Source organism: Peromyscus leucopus, chromosome 5, assembly GCF_004664715.2.
Source record: "Peromyscus leucopus breed LL Stock chromosome 5, UCI_PerLeu_2.1, whole genome shotgun sequence".
NCBI lineage: Eukaryota > Metazoa > Chordata > Mammalia > Rodentia > Cricetidae > Peromyscus > Peromyscus leucopus.
In genome coordinates this window covers 106017626-106039592 of record NC_051067.1, presented here as the reverse complement: position 1 = coordinate 106039592, position 21967 = coordinate 106017626, and the positions used below count along the sequence as shown (strand labels likewise).

At 46.3% G+C, this 21967-nt stretch overlaps 1 protein-coding gene and 1 pseudogene across 1 annotated transcript; one reads left to right on the top strand and one right to left on the bottom strand.

Annotated features, from left to right (window-relative positions):
* Positions 1 to 7655: 7655 nt before the first annotated feature.
* LOC114703550 lies at positions 7656 to 9684 on the bottom strand (annotated as a pseudogene).
* A 6085-nt stretch (positions 9685 to 15769) lies between these two features.
* Ciao2b (cytosolic iron-sulfur assembly component 2B) lies at positions 15770 to 17682 on the top strand. The gene is made up of 5 exons (XM_028884386.2): positions 15770 to 15964; positions 16122 to 16201; positions 16458 to 16583; positions 16967 to 17012; positions 17450 to 17682. The coding sequence occupies exons 1-5, from the start codon at positions 15808 to 15810 to the stop codon at positions 17545 to 17547; spliced, it is 507 nt and encodes a 168-aa protein (XP_028740219.1). The 5' UTR covers positions 15770 to 15807; the 3' UTR covers positions 17548 to 17682.
* Positions 17683 to 21967: the final 4285 nt, after the last annotated feature.

The following is a 21967-nucleotide window of genomic DNA, read 5'->3' as shown; positions in this document are numbered from 1 at the left end:
TCCTGATTTCCCAAAGGTACTGTCCTGAGGTTCAATCTCAGGAAGACTTTAGAGCCACCTAAGAATGGGCCTTGGTTCCATTTTCCAGTCCCCCAGAGGTCTACAGAACCCACAGAACCACACAGAAATACTTATTCCATGGGACTTTTCTTGTCATTTCCCTGGTATGGTACAACCATGGCTTGTCCTATCACCCTGATCTCAGTTAGCTGTCTCCTCCTCAGCACACTCTGTGGTCACAGCTCCTGCCTAGGCAATGCTCTCTCTGCCCTCAATCCCCTGTTTGAAGAACAGCTGAGGTATGGAGGCTGAAGGCCCTCAGCTCCTCCAAGCTCCCTGTCCTAGGACCAGTTTCTTCAGTTAACTAGACAGCATGGTAATCTTCCAAACCCTGGGCTTCTGCACCAAGCTGAAGGAGGGTCCCCGTGCACTCTGCTACTTAATGCACTGGCTTCAGAGGCTCTGCATTGATGATGGAAAAACCATAGGAAATGTGGACTGGAGAGTCTCACTAGTCATTTTCTGTATATGAGGAAGTTGTCAAAGTGTGTGTGTGTGTGTGTGTGTGTGTGTGTGTGTGTGTGTGTGTGTGTAGAGGGAAGGGAGCAAAGCTCAGGAAAACATCTGAAATGAGACACCACTACACACCCAGTCATTGTAACCAGATCATGACCCATAGGCAAAAGTGTTGGCAAAGCCATGGAGCATCTGATACAACTACACATGGCCAGAGGGGAAGGAAAATGATTACATGGTGATCAGGGAAGGCAACTTGACATCTTCTCTGAAAGTTCCACACATTTGTTCTATGACTCAACAATTCTACTTCCAGGACTTTAGCCTGAAGAAACAAGTGAATGGCATCATATCAAGTCATGGGTTTGGTTTGTTTGCTTGTATTTTGTTTAGTTTTGAGACAAGGTCTCTTTACATAGCCCTGGATATCTGAGAACTCACATTATAGACCAGGCTGGCCCAAACTCACAGATTCACCTGCCTTTGCCTCCTGAGTGCTGGGATTAAAGGCATGTACCAACATGCCCAGTCAAAGTCTTGTTTGAACAACAGCATGACAGCTTGATTAAAGTAGCTGAAACCTGATGTCACTCAGATGTGCACCAACAAGTGGTGTGTTCACTCACTATCAAAGGAAAATGCCATTTGAATCTCAAAGACATTATTCTCAGTGACAGAACCTCTCACACATGATTCTTCTCTGTGACGGGGTAGACAAGACTCTGATGTTTCTGAATTATATTCTATTTCCAAACTTAAAATCCAGAAAGCAGTCAGTTGGTTGCCAGGTAATAAGGCTCAGGTCGTTGGTTTATGAAAAGGAACTTAGAGAAATGTTTGTTGTTTAGTCAGAAAATAAATATTTATACGTGAAGTGGGTGTGGTTACATTCCTCATATTCTATTCCAATAAATAAGCTATGGAATAAATGAGTGATTTTGAGTGCATACTAATCACTTGAAAATAATAAAATAAGATAATAAATAAAATAAGAAAATGAAAAAATAAAATAAAAATTAAGACTCTTACCTAAATCTAAAAAGCTCCATGCTGACCAGTGGTAGTGGCACATGTCTTTGATCCCAGGACACGGGAGGCAGAAGCAGGTGGATCTGTCTGGGTTTGAGGCCAGCCTGGTCTACAGAGCAAGTTCCAGGACAAAACAACACAGAGAAACCCTATCTGGAAGAAGGAGGAGGAGGTGGGGGAAGAAGAGGAAGAGGAAGAATTAGTGCCCTGCTAACACTCTTGGTGAAGTGCCCTGTTCATCTGCTGAAATGTCCTTGCAACCAGCAGTAAGTTCAGGCTCCAGCAGAACTATCAGGTCTCCCTTGCTCAGAGGCTATCTAGAACCTTGTGGAACTTTATCTTTGTCTGCCCTCTAGTGTCCAAGGAGAGCAATGCAAGAGGCGTCCCTTCATGATTTCCTGTGATTGGTCTTCAATGCAGTGGATGAAAAAGAGGGACTTGAAGAACCTGGGAAAACTAGAACCCCAGAAAGGCAGTTTCTCAGAGGCAAGAGGTTATGGCCATCTCAGGTCTAGGAAGAAGGATCTAGCTGTGTGATGACAGAGATAAAACGTTTTAGGAAAACACTTGCAGACAACATGATTTGGCACTTTTATATAAAGACAAAATAGAAGTGGGGAGTTTGGTTTGGCTTTGTTTAGAGGATAAATAAAATACTTAGGGAACAAAATGAAGTAAGAATGGAAATGAAGGACTAGAAGACCAAGGAGAATAGGAGTGTCACAGGAACCAGAAGTGTGCAGGGAATTGTAAAAGGCAGAAGGGCCCTCAATAGATGAATAGATGCTCAGGGAGACAGGGGAGAGCAATCTCTTCTGATGGACATGTCTGGGCCTCCTGACACCCCCATCCTCATTTCAGACACCCACAGTCAAGCACCTTCACAGTATGGATGGCATCTCTGTCCAGGTAACTTAGTGAAGCACCACTGATGCTGGACTCAGCAACAGACAACCTTTGATAAAATGGTCCTGTTGAGAGATTCTCCTTATTAATGCTTTTTCTTCAAGGGAGAATCCTCCAGAGAAAGTTGTGCCATGCTGCAAGATGAAGTGAGCTGTCTGCTAGTGAGGAAGCCCGGCCCCAGAAAGGGTGGAAGTTTGTGACCATGTTGTGAAAAATCAGCACAAGTGCTCACTCCTGTACATCCTGGACATTCAATAAGACCCTGCCAACTTGATGTTCCCTGAGAAACCAAGCCTGGGTGGGACAGAGAGAATGGGACCCAACTCTGCCCTCTAGTGGTTGTGAGTGATTCTGACCACAGGAGTCAGAGCCAAAGATTTTTCTAAACAGGAAATAAGAAGAGGTCAGGTTGAAGTTTCTGCTTGCCTTGTCAGACAAAGGAGAAAGTCTGTTAGGGAGGGGCTGAGGGATAAAGCAAGTGCTGTCTCCTCAGTGCAGAGCAGATTCAAGAGGCCTAGCAGGGGTCACCAGGGTCCACATTAGGATGTCCTGGGGTGAGAGACATAAAGGGCTGCACCACACCCTGACATAGTGCCATCCTGGCTCAGCTACTAATAGGGCCTACAGACTGCCTGACACATCCCCTCTGCCCCGGAAGCGAAGACACTCTTTTGCCCCACGTTCCGGTTGAGCACATGGAGAACAGAACACTGGGGCCTCCTAGTGCAATGTGGGATATGGGGGCTGGGAGTTTCTGCATCTCCCTGGACAAGGTACCTTGCTGTGAGCCTTGTTCATCAGTCAGTGCTGGAGAGCACATTCAGAACAAAATGCCAGAGGAACGCTATTATTACCATCATTATCCTATGGTATTTAACGGATCCAACCACTTCCACAGCCACTCACAGAGAATGAAAATGCCCCAACCCTCACCCACCCACCCCCACCCAGAGTTTTCTAACCTCCAAGACAGGCACTCCTCAGAGCTCCTGTGCTTGACTGGATTCTGTACTGGGTGTCTTCAGAAATATCTGCCACTCCTAAGGCTGCAAGAGATCCTTGATCTCTAAACGTTGTTGGCAGTTCTTTGGGTGGGTGCACTATTCCTCTGCTAGCTCCTCTCCATGGTGCATCCTCATCTTCAATCTCGGCCTCTACTCTACACAACTGTGTAATTCCCACTCATGTCTCTGTCCCCTGCAAGGGTCTTCTGCTGCACTGTGAAGAGGAGAATCAAGGGCCCACATACCACAGTGTTTAAACAGCCAGAGAGTCTGTCTGGCCACATTATCTTCAGAGTCTTGGTTTGTGTCTACACTGCCGTTAGACATGCTGTGTCTCACAGACAGGCAACAGCATATCTCTCACCATGCACAAAACTCAAGTCCAAGTGGATCAAACACCTCAACATAAATCCAGTTACACTGACCCTGATAGAAGAGAACATGGAAAGTAGCCTTGAACACAATGGCACAGGAGACCACTTCCTAAATACAACAGCAGTAGCACAGACACCAAGAGCAACAATTAATAAATGGGACATCCTGAAACCAAGAAGCTAATGTAAGGTAACGGACATGGTCAATAAGACAAAACAGCAGCCAACAGAATGGAAAAAGATAATCACCAACCACATATCTGACAAAACACTAGAAATCAAAATATCAAATAATCCAGTCCAAAAAAAAAAAAAAAGAGGTACAGAGCTAAATAGAGAATTCTCAACAAAAGAATCTCAAATTGCAGCCAGACATTTAAAAAAATGTTTAACATACTTAGTCATCAGGGAAATGCAAATCAAAACAATCTGAGATACCCTCTTATACCTGTCAGAATGGCTAAGATCAAAAACTCTGAAGACAGCTTATGATGTAGAGGATGTGGACAAGAGGAACACTTCTCTGTTGGTGGGAGTGCAAACTTGTACAGCCACTCTGGAAATCAGTACGGCCACTTTTCAGAAAATTGGAAATCAATCTACCTCAAGACCCAGTGATACCACTCTTGGGCATATACCCAAGGAATGCTCAATCATGCCACAAGGATGCATGCTCAACTATGTTCATAGCATCATTATTTATAACAACCAGAAATTGGAAACAACCTAGATGCCTCTCAACTGAAGAGGGGATGAAGAAAATATGGGACATTTAAACAATGGAGTGCTACTCAGAAGTAAAAAACAATGACTTCTGTGGAGGCCGACAAAGGTTTCCTAGTGAGATCTGAGCTTGCTTTACTCAGTAGGGCTGCATTAGAGGATTGCTTGACTACATGTATGGTTAGCAGGTGTTTGGAAGGGTCTACACTTGGCTGTGCTAGGGGGAGGTCTTTTGCTGCACCCCTTGGCATTCCTATGAAAGGCCCTTGAGAAGATACAGAAGGGACTGGTGGTAATTGATCCTGGCCCTTCCTAAGCTGCCCTGTGTTTCTGTTTCTCTCCCCTCTATCTTTCTATCTAATATCTCTTATCCCTCACTCCTCAAGAGTGCCCTGGAGGAAAAGTAGGAATGGGCCTCCCACAGACATCATGAAATTTGCAGGCAAATAGATAGAACTAGAAAAGGGCATCCTGAGTGAGGTAACCCACTCAGGTTAACCCAGAAAGACAAACATTGTATGTACCCACTCATAAGTGGATACTAGATGTAAAGCAAAGGATACCCAGACTACAACACACAGCTCCAGAGAAGCTAGGTAACAAGAAGGACCCTAAGAAGAATGCATGGATCACTTTGGGAAGGGGAAGTAGAAGAAATCTCCATGAGTAAACTTGGGGTGACAGAGGACAATAGAGGGGAGGGTATGGGGGATGAAATATTGAGGGAACAAAATGGTTGAGCTAGGAGAGGGATGGAATAAGAGAGCAATGAAGGAGATTTCTGGATAGAGGGAGACATTGTGGGGATAGGGAGAAATCTAGTTCTAGGAAAGTTCCCAGGAATCCACAAGGATGACCCCAGCTTAGATAACTAGCAATAGTGGAGAGGGTACCTGAGCTTGCCTACCCGGGTAATCAGATTGCTGAATACCTGAACTGTCATCATAGAGCCTTCATCCAGCAACTGATGGAAGCAGATGCAGAGAGCCACAGCCAAGCACTAGGCTGAACTCCAGGAGTCCAGTCAAAGACAGGGAAGAGGGATTATATGAACAAGGGGGAGGGCGGGGAATCAAGATCATGATGGTGAAATCTACAGAGACAACTGAACCAAGCTCATAGGAACTCACCAACTTTAGACCAACAACTGTGGAACCTGCATGGGACCAGACTAGGCCCTCTGCATAAGAGAGACAGTTGTGTAGTTTCTTCTGTTTGAGGGGCCCCAGGCAGTAGGATCAGGATCCATCCCTGGTGTATGACCTGGCTTTTTGAAGCCCATTACCTATGGTGGGACACCTTGTACAGCCTTGATACAGGGGGAGGAGCTTGGTCCTGCCTCAACTGAATGTACCAGGCCTTGCTGACTCCCCATGGGAGGTCTTACACTTTTGGAAGAGGAGATAGGTTGTGGGTCAGGGGAGGGAAGGCTGAAGGGGAGTGGGAGGAGGGATGAAAGAGGGACATGTGGTTGGTCTGTAAAATGAATTTTTAAAATTTCTTAAATAAAAAAGAAAGAAACTTTTTTAAAAATCACACAAGCCTGGCGGTGGTGGCACACACCTTTATTTCCAGCACTTGTGAGGCAGAGCCAGGCAGTGAGTTTGAGGCCAGCCTGGTCTACAGAGCAAGATCCAGGACAGGTAACAAAACTATACAGAAAAACTCTGTCTCAAAAAATAAAATAAAATAAAATAAAACAAAATAAAAAATAAAAAGCATACAAAAAAAGAAAAGAAAATTCATGAGCTAGAGGTCCAAAGAGTATATGAGTTCCAGAAGGAAGCAAGAAATAGCTAGGTACAAAGAAAGGATAAGGGTACTCCATGCAGTGATCAGGTAGACCATTTCTTCTGCTGAACACACCTCATAACCCATCTACCCTAACCCACAGTCAAACATCTTCACTGAACTGTGCTGTGATCATGCAAATAGGTTCTCACCACACCTGTAGAGTCCTTGGAATAAAAACAAACCTTGATGTAAGCAGACAGCAAAGAACTAAAGTGGTTCTTCTTGCCAAACACACACACACACACACACACACACACACACACACACACATACACACACACACACACACACATACACACACACACACATACACACACACATACACACACACACACACACACACACACACACACACACACACACACTGTCCCAGGATCAAGGAAAAATGGACATGCCTAGACATGCTACTAACTTAAAAAAAAAAAAGGCCTTTCCCCATGTGAGCACAGCATAGAAATAAATAAGTGGATTATTACACCATCAATCAGAGGTGACAATCTATGGAGACATAGCTAATCAGGTTTGCAGTTGTTGTTAGCCTTACTGGCTGATGAGAGGACCTTGGATGCTATATTCTGAAAGTTTTTGTGGCTCATACTTGTATGTTACAGCCTGATGTCCAATGTCATGATTATAAGATTGAGTCCACTGAGCAGTGGCCAGGCTATTAGCACCATTGTTTGTCTATGTAAACAAGGAGGACACATGGGGCAATCTTTGAGTCAGAGAGTAAGCCCATCCCCACAGGCAAATCTAATGGCATTTAATCATGAACTTCATGATCACCAAATCTGGGAACCAATTTCTGTTGTTTATAAGCCATACTGTTTATGATACATACTTAAATACACAGTGATATACATACTCATCTCTATAGTTATTATATATTTACATGCAGTGTCCATATTTAGAACATGTTACTCTTGCATTTCTGAGTTCATTAGACCCTCCACCTCAGTCTTGCTAGTAGTGGGGCCACACATCTGTTACAACTCTCAGCTTGCAGCTTATTATGATTTTTTCATGGCATCTTGAATATACTAAGACACCAATGCTGTTACTAATCAGGTTATATTCAACTCATAGATAATGGATAGGGACTTGATGAGAGATGCACACAGGGTTTCAATACCCACCAACAACTGGTGTGTTCAAAACTGTCCAGAACTTCTGATTCATTTACAGAAATGTAGGATTTGGGAAAGAGGAGAAAGAGGGTTGGGAGAAGATGAGGTAAAGAAGAGAGGAAGAGATGCAGGTCTACTAGGATACAAAGCAATGTTGGCATCCACTGGGGCTCACACAAACACACAGTCATGGAGAAATTTATTAAATATGTGAAACAAGACAGAACCCAGACAAACAGGGTACCAGTGACACACTTAAGTGTTAGCTGAACAGATACATGAAGAGGGGATGCATGGACACATGAAGGAAGGAGTCACCCCTCTCTTCTGAGTGTGTGGGCACCTTAGGTTGACTCCAGTTCTACTCAGCACTCCACTATGGTGCATAAAATGCTACAGCTCTGTGTGCTTGTTCTCAACATCCTTCAGCTGCTGGATCTTCTGGGGCAGAATCTTGGTCCAGAACTGCATCCTGTTGGCCTTCAGAGCATAGCCCACATTAGTCTGGATGTCCAGCTGCAGGTACTGCTCATCCTGGTTAAACACAGGCCAGTGGGGCAGGTCCATACTGTTGGGGTTCCTGTGGACACACTCCCATGTTAGAGGCCAGTGAGGACCACTGTGAGTTATGCTGTGCCCAGACCTGATCCCCTACTTTGGGTCAATATGGTGCATGAAGCAGGCCAGAATCCAAGGACAAGGACACTCAGATGGGACGACTGTGTGAGAGGAACCTGCCCCTGAAGAATAACCTATCATGTGATAAAGCATCTATATAAGCTCATGATGCTACCACAAACAGGAGGAGGACCTGGGAGATTCAAGAGATGTGTCTTCTCACCCATGTCTTGCAAAGTTGGCCCAGTACTTCATTATCTTCCTGCTCAGCAGCTCCTCCTCCTCCGTGAAGTCAACTGTAGCCATGAGGAAGACAGACGTCCAGGTCCCAGACACCACATGCAGCTGCCACATCCACAATCCCAACTACAACCTACCTCTGGTGCTCATGTTCCCCACCTGCCTAGATCCAGTTCCTTTTATTTTCCACCCTTCCCTTTCTTGCCGCAGGCTCTAACTGAATCCACCACCTCCACCCCAGCTTATTCTTAGTCCAGATGCCCTTTCTTTGCTCAGGCATAGCCACTTAAGAAAACATCATGGCTTTAAGTGTCCCCCTTGGATGTCAGGCCTGACACCACCATTAGGGCAGGGACAGGACAGAAAGTACAATGTGGCCTGGAAAGGATTCAGATTACAGTCCTAGTTTACCATTTGGGGTTACAAGATGGCTGAGAAAGGCTCTCCTAGAACCTCAGTTTCCTCACTTGGACAGTGAGCTCAGTCATCCCTCAGTTCTCATCTGGGTCCCCATCCTATTCATACAGAAAAGAGAAGACTCATATTTGCTGCCCCAGAAGGAGGACCCAAAGACAAAGGAAATCTCATCATCATGGTCAGCCTTCACATCAGGTGGTCTGACATCTTTGAAGAAGTTGGATGGTTGCTGGAACTCATAGAAGTAGACAGGGGCAAGAGGACCTGGAAGTGTAGACACATCGTGACATAGTTGCCTCTTACCTGGACCTGTCCTGCCTCATCTTTTGTGTGAGATACCTTGATCTAGAGTTGTTACAATGGCTGGGAGTTTAGGGGAGTATGGACTCCAAAGCTGAACCATGAGCCTTTGGAAAGAACTTGGTTAAATCATGACCTTGAGTCACTTGAGGAAGTTCTAGTACATCATTATGTCACTTTCCTCGTGTAGGCCTGGAGGTGTTACGCTATGACTCTAGACATGAGGAATTACTGAGGTAAGAGTCCTCAGAAGCCTGGGACCAAAGAACAAATAAAGACATAAATGGGGACCTGGACACAACAGTGCTGTCCTTGGACCCACAGCTCTGAGACATCTCCGTGGAACCAGGCCTCTTTTTCTTTGTGACACTACAGGAGATTAATCACCTGGCATTATGCATATGAAACAAGTGGTCTACCATTAATGAGCGTCCCAACCCAGAGGCATATTTATAGATATATTCACTCTGAGCATGTGCTACTTGCAAGCCAGGGCCACAAACATGAAATCTTCCATCATCTCCTTGAACTGTGCTAGAAGAATCTCAGGGTCTTCAGTGTCTCCCAAATACTCTTCTACCAGAATGTCAGCAACAACAGGAGACATCATCTAGTTCAGAGGGATCCAGTAAAGACATGTTAGGAAAACTTCAGCACCAGGATCAGTATTCTCAGGTGAAGAGAGATGGAAGAAGTTAATGGAGCAAAGAACAAAATTGATGGTGACATAAGCATACTCTCTTCTTTGCTCAACTGGCTCTCGGCAATGGCAGATAACGAGAAGCAGAAGCCCTGAAATCAGAGAATTCAGCCATCCAGGAAGTCTGTCTGAAGGCATGCTTAGCTCCCAGTCCTGAGTCTGTGCTGCTGTGTAGATCGACCTCCTGTTAATGTCACAATATATGAACCTTGCCAGGACAGGAACTTTGAACCAAAGGACAGGAGGCAGAGTAGGAGCAATAGGGTAGGACAGGCCAAGGTCCTTACTCTACTGGCCGGGCTGCATGGTGGGAACCAATGAGCAGCAAGTGAGGCAAAGCTGCCTCCCATTCCTGCTCTTTCTTTAGTCCCCTTGGGAGGCACAGCAGGGACTCTGAAGCCACCTCTCCAAATCTGAAGTCTCCATTTTCAGACCTATTACCCAGTCACAGGTCTATTAAAGTATTACTGTCTGGTGGGTAGCCATTCCAGCTTTGATCTGGAAGTTCCAACCCCCAATGAGGTTTAGATAACTATCACGCCTATAAGGTGGAGCAAAGAGAGGACTCTGAAGACCCGAGATCCAGATGGGCTGGCTCTCTTGGTTCCTGGACCCTGGATGCTGGAGGTAGACTGAGTAGAGTTGTCCAGAGAACACCTCCGGACTGAACCACACCTTTCCCGGACCCTGTAAACTATCCCTTCACTTGTAAGTTACCCCACAAAATAAACCTCCCTTTTAACTACTTGGAGTGGCCTTAATAATTTCATCAAAATTGGTGTAAAGAGGATAAAGCAGAAAGCTATAACTAGAAAAGCAGGCAGTTTTTTTTTTAATAGATGCATACTCAGGATGTCACAGATGGAGAATGGAATGGAACTGAGGAATGTGACCTCGGTAAAGGGGAACTGCATGCCCATGCCCACCACCCTGAAAACACCTCCCTTCTTTCAGACTTACACATCCTGAGTCCAGGTTCAGGGTTCCTCATCCCTTACATTGATCTTAGGTCTTCATGTGCCCCTCCCTGTTATGCCTTGACTGTTCACTGAAGTACACTGAGACTCTGCCACCATAGCATAGTCCCGTGGCCTCTTTACTGTATCTACTCTGGTGGCCAGCTTCTCTCCAGTTCACAGTTGCTAACCCACGTGTACTGGAGCCTGCTGGCTCTAATACTGAGGACAGTCTGGACTCCTGGGGCCTGAATTAAGGTTCAAATACAGGCCATGGAGCAGGAGTTGCAGAAACATAGTGAACCTTGGCAGACTACATCTGGGAGGACAGAATCAGGTGCTCACACCTAGCCCTTCCTGATTTCCCAAATGTAGTGTCATGGGGTTCAATCTCAGAAAGACTTTAGAGCCACCTAAGAACGGGCCTTGGTTCCATTTTCCAGTCCCCCAGAGGTCTACAGAACCCACAGAACCACACAGAAAGACTTATTCCATGGGACTTTTCTGGTCATTTCCCTGGTATGGTACAACCACAGCTTGTCCTATCACCCTGCTCTCAGTTAGCTGTCTCCTCCTCAGCACACTCTGTGGTCACAGCTCCTGCCTAGGCAATGCTCTCTCTGCCCTCAATCCCCTGTTTGAAGAACAGCTGAGGTATGGAGGTTGAAGGCCCTCAGCTCCTCCAAGCTCCCCGTCCTAGGACCAGTTTCTTCAGTTGACTGGACAGCATGGTAATCTTCCAAATCCTGGGCTTCTGTACCAAGCTGAAGGAGGGTCCCTGTGCACGCTGCTACTTAATGCACTGGCTTCAGAGGCTCTGCATTGATGATGGAAAGATCATAGGAAATGTGGACTGGAAAGTCTCACCAGTCATGTTCTGTATATGAAGAAATTGTCAAAGTGTGTGTGTGTGTGTGTGTGTGTGTGTGTGTGTGTGTGTGTAGAGGGAAGGGAGCAAAGCTCAGGAAAACATCTGAAATGAGACACCACCACACACCCAGTCATTATAACCAGATCATGACCCATAGGCAAAAGTGTTGGCAAAGCCATGTAGCATCTGATACAGCTACACATGGCTAGAGGGGAAGGAAAATGATTACATGGTGATCAGGGAAGGCAACTTGACATCTTCTCTGAAAGTTCCACACATTTGTTCTATGACTCAACAATTCTACTTCCAGGACTCTAGCCTGGAGAAACAAGTGAATGGCATCACATCAAGTCATGGGTTTGGTTTGTTTGCTTGTATTCTGTTTGTTTTGAGACAGGGTCTCTCTACATAGTCCTGGATGTCTGAGAACTCACATTATAGACCAGGCTTGCCCAAACTCACCGATTCACCTGCCTTTGCCTTATGAGTGCTGGGATTAAAGGCATGTACCAACATGCCCAGTCAAAGTCTTGTTTGAACAAGAGCATAACAGCTTGATTAAAGTAGCCCAAACCTGAAGTCACTCAGAACACACAACAAGTGGTGTGTTCAGTTACCATCAAAGGAAAATGCCATTTAAATCTCAAAGACATTATTCTCAGTGACAGAACCTCTCACACATGATTCTTCTCTGTGATAGGGTAGACAAGCCTCTGATGTTTCTGAATTATATTCTATATCCAAACTTCAACTCCAGAAAGCAGTCAGTTGGTTGTCAGGTAATAAGGCTCAGGTCATTGGTTTATGAAAAGGAACTTAGAGAAATGTTTGTTGTTTAGTCAGAAAATAAATATTCTTATACGTGAAGTGGGTATGGTTACATTCCTCATATTCAATTCCAATAAATAAGCTATGGAATAAATGAGTGAATTTGAGTTCATACTTATCACTTGACAATAAAGTTTTACAAAATTAAGACTATTACCCAAATCTAAAAAGTCTCCTGCTGACCAGTGGTAGTGGCACATGTCTTTGATCCCAGCACTTGGAAGGCAGAGCCACACAGATCTGTGTGAGTTTCAGGCCAGCCTGGTCTACAGAGCAAGTTCCAGGACAGGCTCCAAAACTACACAGAGAAACCCTGTCTCGAAAGAGAAGAAGGAGGAGAAGGAGAAGGAAATGGAAAAGAGGAGGAGAAGAAGAGAAAGAGGAAGAAGCAGAAGGAGGAGGAGACGAAGCAGAAAAAGAAAAAAAGGAGGAGCAGGAGGAGGAAGAAGAAGAATTAGTCCCCTGCTAACACTCTTGATGAAGTACCCTGTTCATCTGCTGAAATGTCCTTGCAACCAGCAGTAAGTTCAGGCTCCAGCAGAACTATCAGGTAGCTGTCTTCCTGTGCTCAGAGGCTGTCTAAACTTATGGAACTTTATCTTTGTCTGCCCTCTAGTGTCAAAAGAGAGCAATGCAAGAGGCGTCCCTTCATGATTTCCTGTGATGGGTCTTCAATGCAGTGGAAAAAAGAAGAGGGACTTGGAGAACCTGGGAAAACTAGAACCCCAGAAAGGCAGTTTCTCAGAGGCAAGAGGTTATGGCCATCTCAGGTCTATAGGAAGAAGGATCTAGCTGTGTGATGACAGAGATAAAACGTTTTAGGAAAACACTTGCAGACAATACGATTTGGCACTTTTATATAAAGACAAAATAGAAGTGGGGAGTTTGGTTTGGCTTTGTTTAGAGGATAAATAAAATACTTAGGGAAGAAAATGAGGTAAGAATGGAAATGAAGGACTGGAAGACCAAGGAGAATAGGAGTGTCACGAGAACCAGAAGTGTGCAGGGAATTGTAAAAGGCAGAAGGGCCCTCAATAGATGAATAGATGCTCAGGGAGACAGAGGAGAGCAATCTCTTCTGATGGACATGTCTGGGCCTCCTGACACCCCCATCCTCATTTCAGACACCCACAGTCAAGCACCTTCACAGTATGGATGGCATCTCTGTCCAGGTAACTTACTGAAGCACCACTGATGCTGGACGCTTCTTACAGCAACAGACAACCTTGTTAAAATGGTCCTGTTGAGAGATTCTCCTTATTAATGCTTTTTCTTCAAGGGAGAATCCTCCAGAGAAAGTTGTGCCATGCTGCAAGATGAAGTGAGCTGTCTGCTAGTGAGGAAGCCCGGCCCCAGAAAGGGTGGAAGTTTGTGACCATGTTGTGAAAAATCAGCACAAGTGCTCACTCCTGTACATCCTGGACATTCAATAAGACCCTGCCAACTTGATGTTCCCTGAGAAACCAAGCCTGGGTGGGACAGAGAGAATGGGACCCAACTCTGCCCTCTAGTGGTTGTGAGTGATTCTGACCACAGGAGTCAGAGCCAAAGATTTTTCTAAACAGGAAATAAGAAGAGGTCAGGTTGAAGTTTCTGCTTACTTGTCAGACAAAGGAGAAAGTCTGTTAGGGAGGGGCTGAGGGATAAAGCAAGTGCTGTCTCCTCAGTGCAGAGCAGATTCAAGAGGCCTAGCAGGGGTCACCAGGGTCAACATTAGGATGTCCTGGGGTGAGAGACATAAAGGCCTACACCACACCCTGACATAGTGCCATCCTGGCTCAGCTACTAATAGGGCCTACAGACTGCCTGACACATCCCCTCTGCCCCGGAAGCGAAGACACTCTTTTGCCCCACGTTCCGGTTGAGCACATGGAGAACAGAACACTGGGGCCTCCTAGTGCAATGTGGGATATGGGGGCTGGGAGTTTCTGCATCTCCCTGGACAAGGTACCTTGCTGTGAGCCTTGTTCATCAGTCAGTGCTGGAGAGCACATTCAGAACCAAATGCCAGAGGGACAGTATTTTATTATCATTATCCAATGAAAATGTCCCAACCCTCACCCACCCACCCCCACCCAGAGTTTTCTAACCTCCAAGACAGGCACTCCCCAGAGCTCCTATGCTTGACTGAATTCTCTACTGGGTGGCCTCAGAAATATCTGCCCCTCCTAATGCTACAAGAGACCCTGGATCTCTAAATGTTGTTGGCAGTTCATTGAGTGGGTGCACTATTCCTCTGCTAGCTTCTCTCCATGGTGCATCCTCACCTTCAATTTCGGCCTCCACTCTACACAACTGTGTAATTCCCACTCATGTCTCTGTCCCCTGCAAGGGTCTCCTCCTGCACTGGGAAGAGGAGAATCAAGGGCCCACACACCACAGCGTTTAAACAGCCAGAGAGTCTGTCTGGTCACATTATCTTCAGCGTCTTGGTTTGTGTCTGCACTGCCGTTAGACATGCTGTGTCTCACAGACAGGCAACAATCAGCCTATCAAGGCCTCCTCCAGAAGTGTGACCTGGGCACTGTAGGCTGGGCACAGGGTGTGCCTGGCAAGGTAGTTGTGGCTGCAGGAGAATTCCTGAATTGGCTAAGGTCACAGGCTGCAGTGCGCCTCTGACCAGCAAGCAGGGGACAGCCTCCTCCCAGGGGGCAATGGAACCCCTTTAAGACACCGGGAACCTTTGTCTTAAGTCTTGAATCACTGTGTTAACGTCCCCTGTAACCACATTCTTACTGTGGGAGTTTGGCTGGAAGAAAAATACAAAAAGCTCTAAGTGGTACGTGGTCAGGCCTCAGATGGAGAATAGGGCGGACTTTTGGGGAATCTAAATGGGTGGAGAGTATTCGTGTGCACACACTGGGAGCGCGGGGTGGAGTGTGGGGAGGGCTTTTCGCTTTCAGGACTCATAGTTTACGAGGTCCACCTTCAAGTATACACCATGTTATCTATTTTAGTTCCTGGTCTGAGGCTACGTAGGCCTTTCCCCAACTCTTACTTGAATATGACGTTTTTTAAATAACACTCCTCCCCTGTAGGCCTTCTTCTCCTGTGGAATTCAGGTTCATGATCGCTTGTCTACTCAAAAAGCATGTAATTAGTGCCTGCCGATCCCTGCTCGGGGAAACCAGCGTGTCTTTTGCGGACCTACGGTTCCGAGACAGCCGGAGAGCCGCAGGAGTCTCTTCTGGTGCCCTGGCGAGAGCTACCAGCATTTTCCCGGCTCCGAGTAGCAGGCACGACAAATACACTGCCACTTGCAAACTACCCGCCGAATCCCGGGAGCCTGGCATGTCCCTTGCGCGACCCCGTAGTCACACCACGCCCTCTCCTCATTCCCAGGAAGTGCGCCGTAGGAGCGGAAGTACACACCACCCGGGGGTTGTGGGAACCGCAGTTCCGGGATGGTGGGCGGCGGCGGTGGCGGCGGCGGCGGGGGTCGCGGCGGGCTCCTAGAGAACGCCAACCCCCTCATCTATGAGCGCTCGGGGGAGCGGCCAGTGACGGCGGGCGAGGAAGACGAACAGGTGCCGGACAGCATCGACGCCCGCGAGATCTTTGATATCCGCCGCTGCTGGGCGCTGGCGGGCCGGTGGGGGCTTGGGGTACCGGGAAGAAGTGATGTGCAACACGCTGGTGGAGGGGTGTCCCGGTCGGGCATGCCTGCCGAGGTTCTGAGTGGGCCAAAACTTAGAGTCCCTTTTCCTTCACTTGGCACATCTTATTCGCTCCATTAATGACCCGGAGCATCCACTGACACTAGAGGAATTGAACGTAGTAGAGCAAGTTCGGATTCAGGTGAGTCACCTGCAGTATCAGAGAGTGATAGCTTGTTCAAGTAGTTTAAAAGGTTCCATTATGCATTAGAGGCCGGCGTTCTCCATTCACAAGCACCTAAGAGGATCTGTGGGCAGGGAGGTGGTTTTTCCAGTTGTTGGATGTTAAACCTGAAGCCCATGAAAGTTAGGTGACTTGCCCAAATCAATAAACTAAAGGGAGGGTCTCTGTGCTGGGGGCGCTCGTGTGATCTTTACAGTCTCCCTTGTCAACGCAGGTTAGCGACCCCGAGAGCACAGTGGCAGTGGCTTTCACACCCACCATTCCACACTGCAGCATGGCCACGCTTATTGGCCTTTCTATCAAAGTGAAGCTTCTTCGATCCCTTCCCCAGCGTTTCAAGGTCAGTTGGAGTCCAGCCTAAGGGTGAAACAGCTACTGAGGAGAGGGGACAGCAGAGTGGAGACTGGAAGGACCCAACTCGCAGAGATGAACTGCGAGGAAACGCCAAGAGGATGTGACAAGAATACAGGAAATTCTCCAGAAAATAGTGAGGAGTGTGGCAGAAAGGGCAGCTGTAGAGGGGCAATACTAGCTGACAAGGTCCTTGGGTAGAAGTAGATTGACTGCAGGTGGGCTTGGGGTAGGACAGAAGGGCCAGAATCAAGAGGAGTGACTGGAAAGAAGGATGGTATGGAGGTCGTGTCTGGAGGGAAGGGACCCAAAAAAAAAAAAAAAAAAGGGACAGATGAATAAGTGCTCAGGCCCAGGTTGTCTTTCTCCCAGATGGATGTGCACATTACACCCGGGACCCACGCCTCGGAGCATGCAGGTTAGTGTGGGCTGGTGGGGATGGATGTCGATTTTTTCCCCCTTAGGTCCCCAACTGTATGAGACTCCCCTTTGCTACAGTAGTGTATAAGGGAGGTTAGGACTAGGGTCTAAGTGAATAAAATTGCCAGACTACAGCCTAGACCAAACTGGCCTGACTTAAGTCTCCTACTTCCCATAACCTCCCCTTCCATATTCCCCAAGGACATTGTGTCAGGCTTCAGGAAATACTGGTGCAGACTGAGCAGTCCCTGGAGGTATGGGGTATTCCTGACAAATAAGAGAGTATGGCACAGGTGATAAGGATAGCCTGATCAAGGCTTGGAGTCCTCGGAAGGTGACAAGAGACCTTTATTGGTAGAGGTGTAATCTGTACTGAGGCTAGAAGCCCAGCTAGAGTTCCTTTAACCTGTTTTTCCACCCCTCTTTCCTTCCTAGTGAACAAACAGCTTGCAGATAAGGAGCGAGTGGCAGCTGCCCTGGAGAATACCCATCTGCTAGAGGTCGTTAATCAGTGTCTGTCAGCCCGATCATGAGTCTGGCTTTTGCAGCCTGCACACAGGTGTCCTGGCCCTCAGCTCCACGAAGGGCTTGTGACTTTGTTTTCTTGAATCACTGACAACGAGAAACTAACATTTTTCATTTTGTAATAAACCCTTAATTTATATTCATTTCCTGGCACGCCTTAGCATCTTTCATGATGGAGTCATCTGAGGTTGCGGAGGAGATAGTGGTGGTAGGTGCCTATGAAGGGTAGGTCCATGAGGTGCCCCATCATTTCTGATTTCTCTTAGTGGAGCTGGAAAGATGTCTCAGCAGTTACAAACACTTACTGTTCTTACAGAGGACCTGGATTAGGTTCCCAGCACCCACATGAAGGCTTATAGCCATCTGTAACTTTAGTTCCAGGGGATCCAACATCATCTTCTGGCCTCCATAGGCATGAGGCACGCACATGGTACATACATTCAGGCAAATACTCATACACATAAAATAAATTGGTAAGCTGGATGTGGTGGTGTACACTTTTAATCCCAGCACTAAGGAGACTGAGGCAGGCAGATCTCTGTTTTTTGAGACCAGCCTGGTATACATGGAGAGTTCCAGGATAACTAAGACTATATAGAGATGGACTCTTTCTCAAAGAAATAAAAATAAATCTCTCTCTCTCTTTTTTTTTTTTTTAGTTCTTCCAGTGTTTCAGTTAGCAAAAGTTGCAAATGTAAAAAAAAAAAAAAAAATTTTTTTTTGAAGAAATATATAAATATACCTGGATAGCCAAGCCACCAATGGGTTCAACTCAGTAGATTCAGTTGACCTGTTGTAATACTGGCTTATTTGTGTGTGTTTACAGAACTATTTCTAGAGGAACCCACAGAAACATAAAAAACCATGTCCTAAATTGATAAGTCTGTTGTCTTGGTTTCTCTTGTCTGTTGCTGTTGTAAGACACCATGACCAAGGCACCTTCTAAAAGAAATGTTTATTTAGGGCTTACAGTTTCAGAGAGCTGGAGTGAGTCCATGATGGCAGAGCCATGACATGGCAGCAGGAACAGTGAGAGCTCACGTCTTAATCCACCAATTGGAGTCAGAGAGAGGGGCACTGAGAATAGTGTGGGTCTTTTGAAACCTCAGAGCCTGCCCCAGTGACGCACCTCCTCCAGCAAGGCCACCTCTCCTAATTCTCCCCAGTTCCACCCACTGGAAACCAAGTTATGAGCCCATAGGGGCCATTCTCATTCAAACCACCACCACATCTGTATAACCCAGTTCTTTACCTGGCCAGAAAACTGAGCCATTCTGATGTGAAAACAGTAGTGCATGCCTGTAATTCCAGCACTTGGGAGGTGGAAGCCAAAGGATCAGAAGTTCAAGGTCATCCTTAGCTACACAGTGAGTTTAAGGTCAGCTTGGGTTACTACTTGAGACTGTCTCAACAAAACAAAAACTAGTATCCAGTCTCCAGTCATGTATGAGTTCCAGAAAGAGCACTTAGATCCTTGCCAAAGTCTCTGTGCTGTGTTTGGTTCTCTTTAGTTTCTAAGATTTTCTCTCCCTTTCCCACTGGTAGTCAGTTTTCCATAACTACATACATGAAGTTAATTTATAAAGAAGATGGAGACATGGCCAGCAGTTAAGAACATGTACTGCTCTTCTAGAAGACCTGAATTTGGTTCCCAGCACCCATATCAGATAGCTCAGAACCACCTGTAACTCCAGCTCCAGAGGATCCAACATCCTCTTCTTGTCTGCAGGCACTCAACACATAATGTGGCATATACACACACATCTATAAACAAAAAATAAATCAGGTTTTGATTGCTTTTTTTTAGAAGAAGAGGGCTGGAGAGATGACTCAGTAGTTTAAAGCACTTGTTCCTCTTGCAGAGAACCCAGGTTTGATTACTAGCACCCACATAGTGGCTCACAAGCATCTCTAACTCCAGTTCTAGGGACTCCAGTGCCCTCTTCTGGCCTCTGCAGACACCAGGCATGCCTGTGATGCACAGACAAACATACCGGCAAAATTCACAAAATGCATCTTTAAAAAACTTGACAAAGGAGACTTATTTTGGCTCGCTGCTTTGGAGGTTGCAGTGCACTGTAATTGGCACTGTTGTTTGGGGGCCTGTGGTGAAGCAGCACATTGCTGCACAGTATGTGGCAGAGAAAAAAGGATGAAGACGGGCCAGGGTTACAGTCTGTGCTTCAAGTGCTTGTTCCTGATGAGCTCATATTAGACACAACCTCCACCACCTCCCTGTAGCTCCACTTGGAAGAATAAGCTCTTGACACTTGGACCTTAGGAATGTTTTCAGATCCAGGCTATAGCACCCACCCTTGTACATCTTAACTAAAACACACACACACACACACAAATCCAGGCGAGTTATTTTATAGAGTCCTACCATGTGATGTGTTTCTTTATCTACTAGAGGTTAGTCTAAAGGCCCAAATGAGCTCAGGTTTGAGAGGTTTGGCCAGGAGTGGTGGTGTGTGTGTGTGCTGTGACATTTAACCTGTAGGTAAGATGCCTATTTGCCCACTGATGGTGATGCTTGGCCTAGTCCCCAGGTCAAAATAGTAATACTCATTCTCTCTACTGAAAGGATCCTGGGGAGTCCTCACCATCAGTCCTGAAATCCATCGGTTTCTGTCACCCTGGGTGCTAGGTGAGAAAAGCTCAGCTCTATAAAGTGATATGGCCTTGTCTAGGGCCTCTGCCTCCTGTTGGCCCTGTGCCCAGTGTGCACTTTGTCACCTCGAGAAAGACCACTGGTCTTAGATCTTAGCCATTTGGAAGCTCTTTCCCAGGACTGCCTCTAGATTTCCTGCTTCAATCTCTTTCTCTGATGGGAATGTCCACCCCTATTGGAGCCCAAACATAACTATGGGTAGTGTCCTCATGGATGGATCCTCATCAGAGAGCTTAGGCCCTTTAAGATCTGTCAAATTGTTTACTTGTTTGTTTGTTTGTTTTGGCTTCTTGAGTCAAGGTCTCACTATTTGTGTGACCCGGGTTGGCTTTGAACTCATTGTATAGCCCAGGCTGCCTCAGACTCATAGTCTTGAGTGCTGGGTTTATACACCTGTGCCACCATGTCCAGCTCAGCAAATCACCTTGCTCCGTGTGGTGGTTGCTTTTCTTCCTTATCTACAGTTGGCAGGTGAGGAGTGATCTAGAATATCCTAAAGACTTCCAGCTACAGATAAAACTACCGTTCCCTTGGCAGGGGTTGCTGTTGCCTCCAATGGAAAGGCTGGGCCATCCCAGACCATAGCTCCTACTGTTCTTGGTTCATTCTTAGGAGTGGCTTTGCCAACCTGATGACAAAAAAGTGGAAAAGCTGGACATGACCACCCATGACCAAGAAGATGAAGCCATCGGCCAGCCCACATCACTCAGTTTCTCATCTGTTGACATGGGGATAGTCATTGTGATCTCTGGGACTGCACATGTAACTTTCCCTTGGCCTATCTCAACTAGACACTTTGGTCCTCCATTTTCACAAGTGAAAGAACTGAATGTTTCAGAGAGATAGGCTGACCCACTAGGGTGATTAGGCCCAAAGATCCTTCCCAAGCTGTGGGCTTCACCACATTCGAACCTCGGCAGGGCAAGCCCCATTTGTCTGAGGTGGCTGTGGTATTCGTAGTCAGCCATGTTCAGATTAGGCAGTTGCTTTTGAGTCATTCTGATCAGCTTTCCTGGTGGCCAAGCCATAAGAGTGAAAGACATCAAACTGCTAGCATTTCAGTCCCTTTGACATTTTTTTAATTTTTTATTTATTTTTTTATTTTTATTTTTTTATGCATGTTGGTGTTTTGCCTACATGTATTTCTGTGTGAAAGTGTAGGAGTCCCTGGAACTGGAGTTACAGACAGTTGTAAGCTGCCATGTAAGTGCTGGGAATTGAACCAGGGCCCTTTGGAGGAACAGCTGGCACTCTTAACCACTGAGTCATCTCTCCAGCCCGACTTTGAAATTCTTGACTCATCTGTGCCTGGCCACTGGCTGTCTGCAGAACACCACCTGTGAATACTGGACCAGCACCCAAAGAACTTTCTGGAACCCCAGCTGTTCTGTGAAGCCATAGTAGTAGTTGGAGGAAGATGAAGTTTAAGATCTCTGAGACCTTCCACCACATATATCTAGCTCTGCTATTTCTGGACTGTGATCCCTCAAGCCTCGGTTACTATGTCTACACAATGAGAATAACAAATCACAGCTAAATGAGATTGCCTCAGCGAATAGATGACACATAGGAACACACTCAGCTACATTTATTTTCTCCCATCATCCTGCCCTTGACAAAAGGGTCTGGGACACAGTTATTTAGTACAGCTCAGTAAAATGAATGAAGTCCCAGAACAGAGCAGAAGCCCTGAAGCAAGCGGGCTGTGGTGTAAGGAGGGCTGGGAATGCTGAAGTCCAGCCGTATTAGTTACTCTT

Coding starts and splice junctions, on each gene's coding strand:
- Ciao2b (XM_028884386.2), top strand. CDS start 15,808: ATGGTGGGCGGCGGCGGTGGCGGCGGCGGCGGGGGTCGCGGCGGGCTC. Junction 15,965..16,121: donor CGACGCCCGCGAGATCTTTG/ATATCCGCCGCT, acceptor TTCACTTGGCAC/ATCTTATTCGCTCCATTAAT. Junction 16,584..16,966: donor CCCTTCCCCAGCGTTTCAAG/GTCAGTTGGAGT, acceptor TCTTTCTCCCAG/ATGGATGTGCACATTACACC.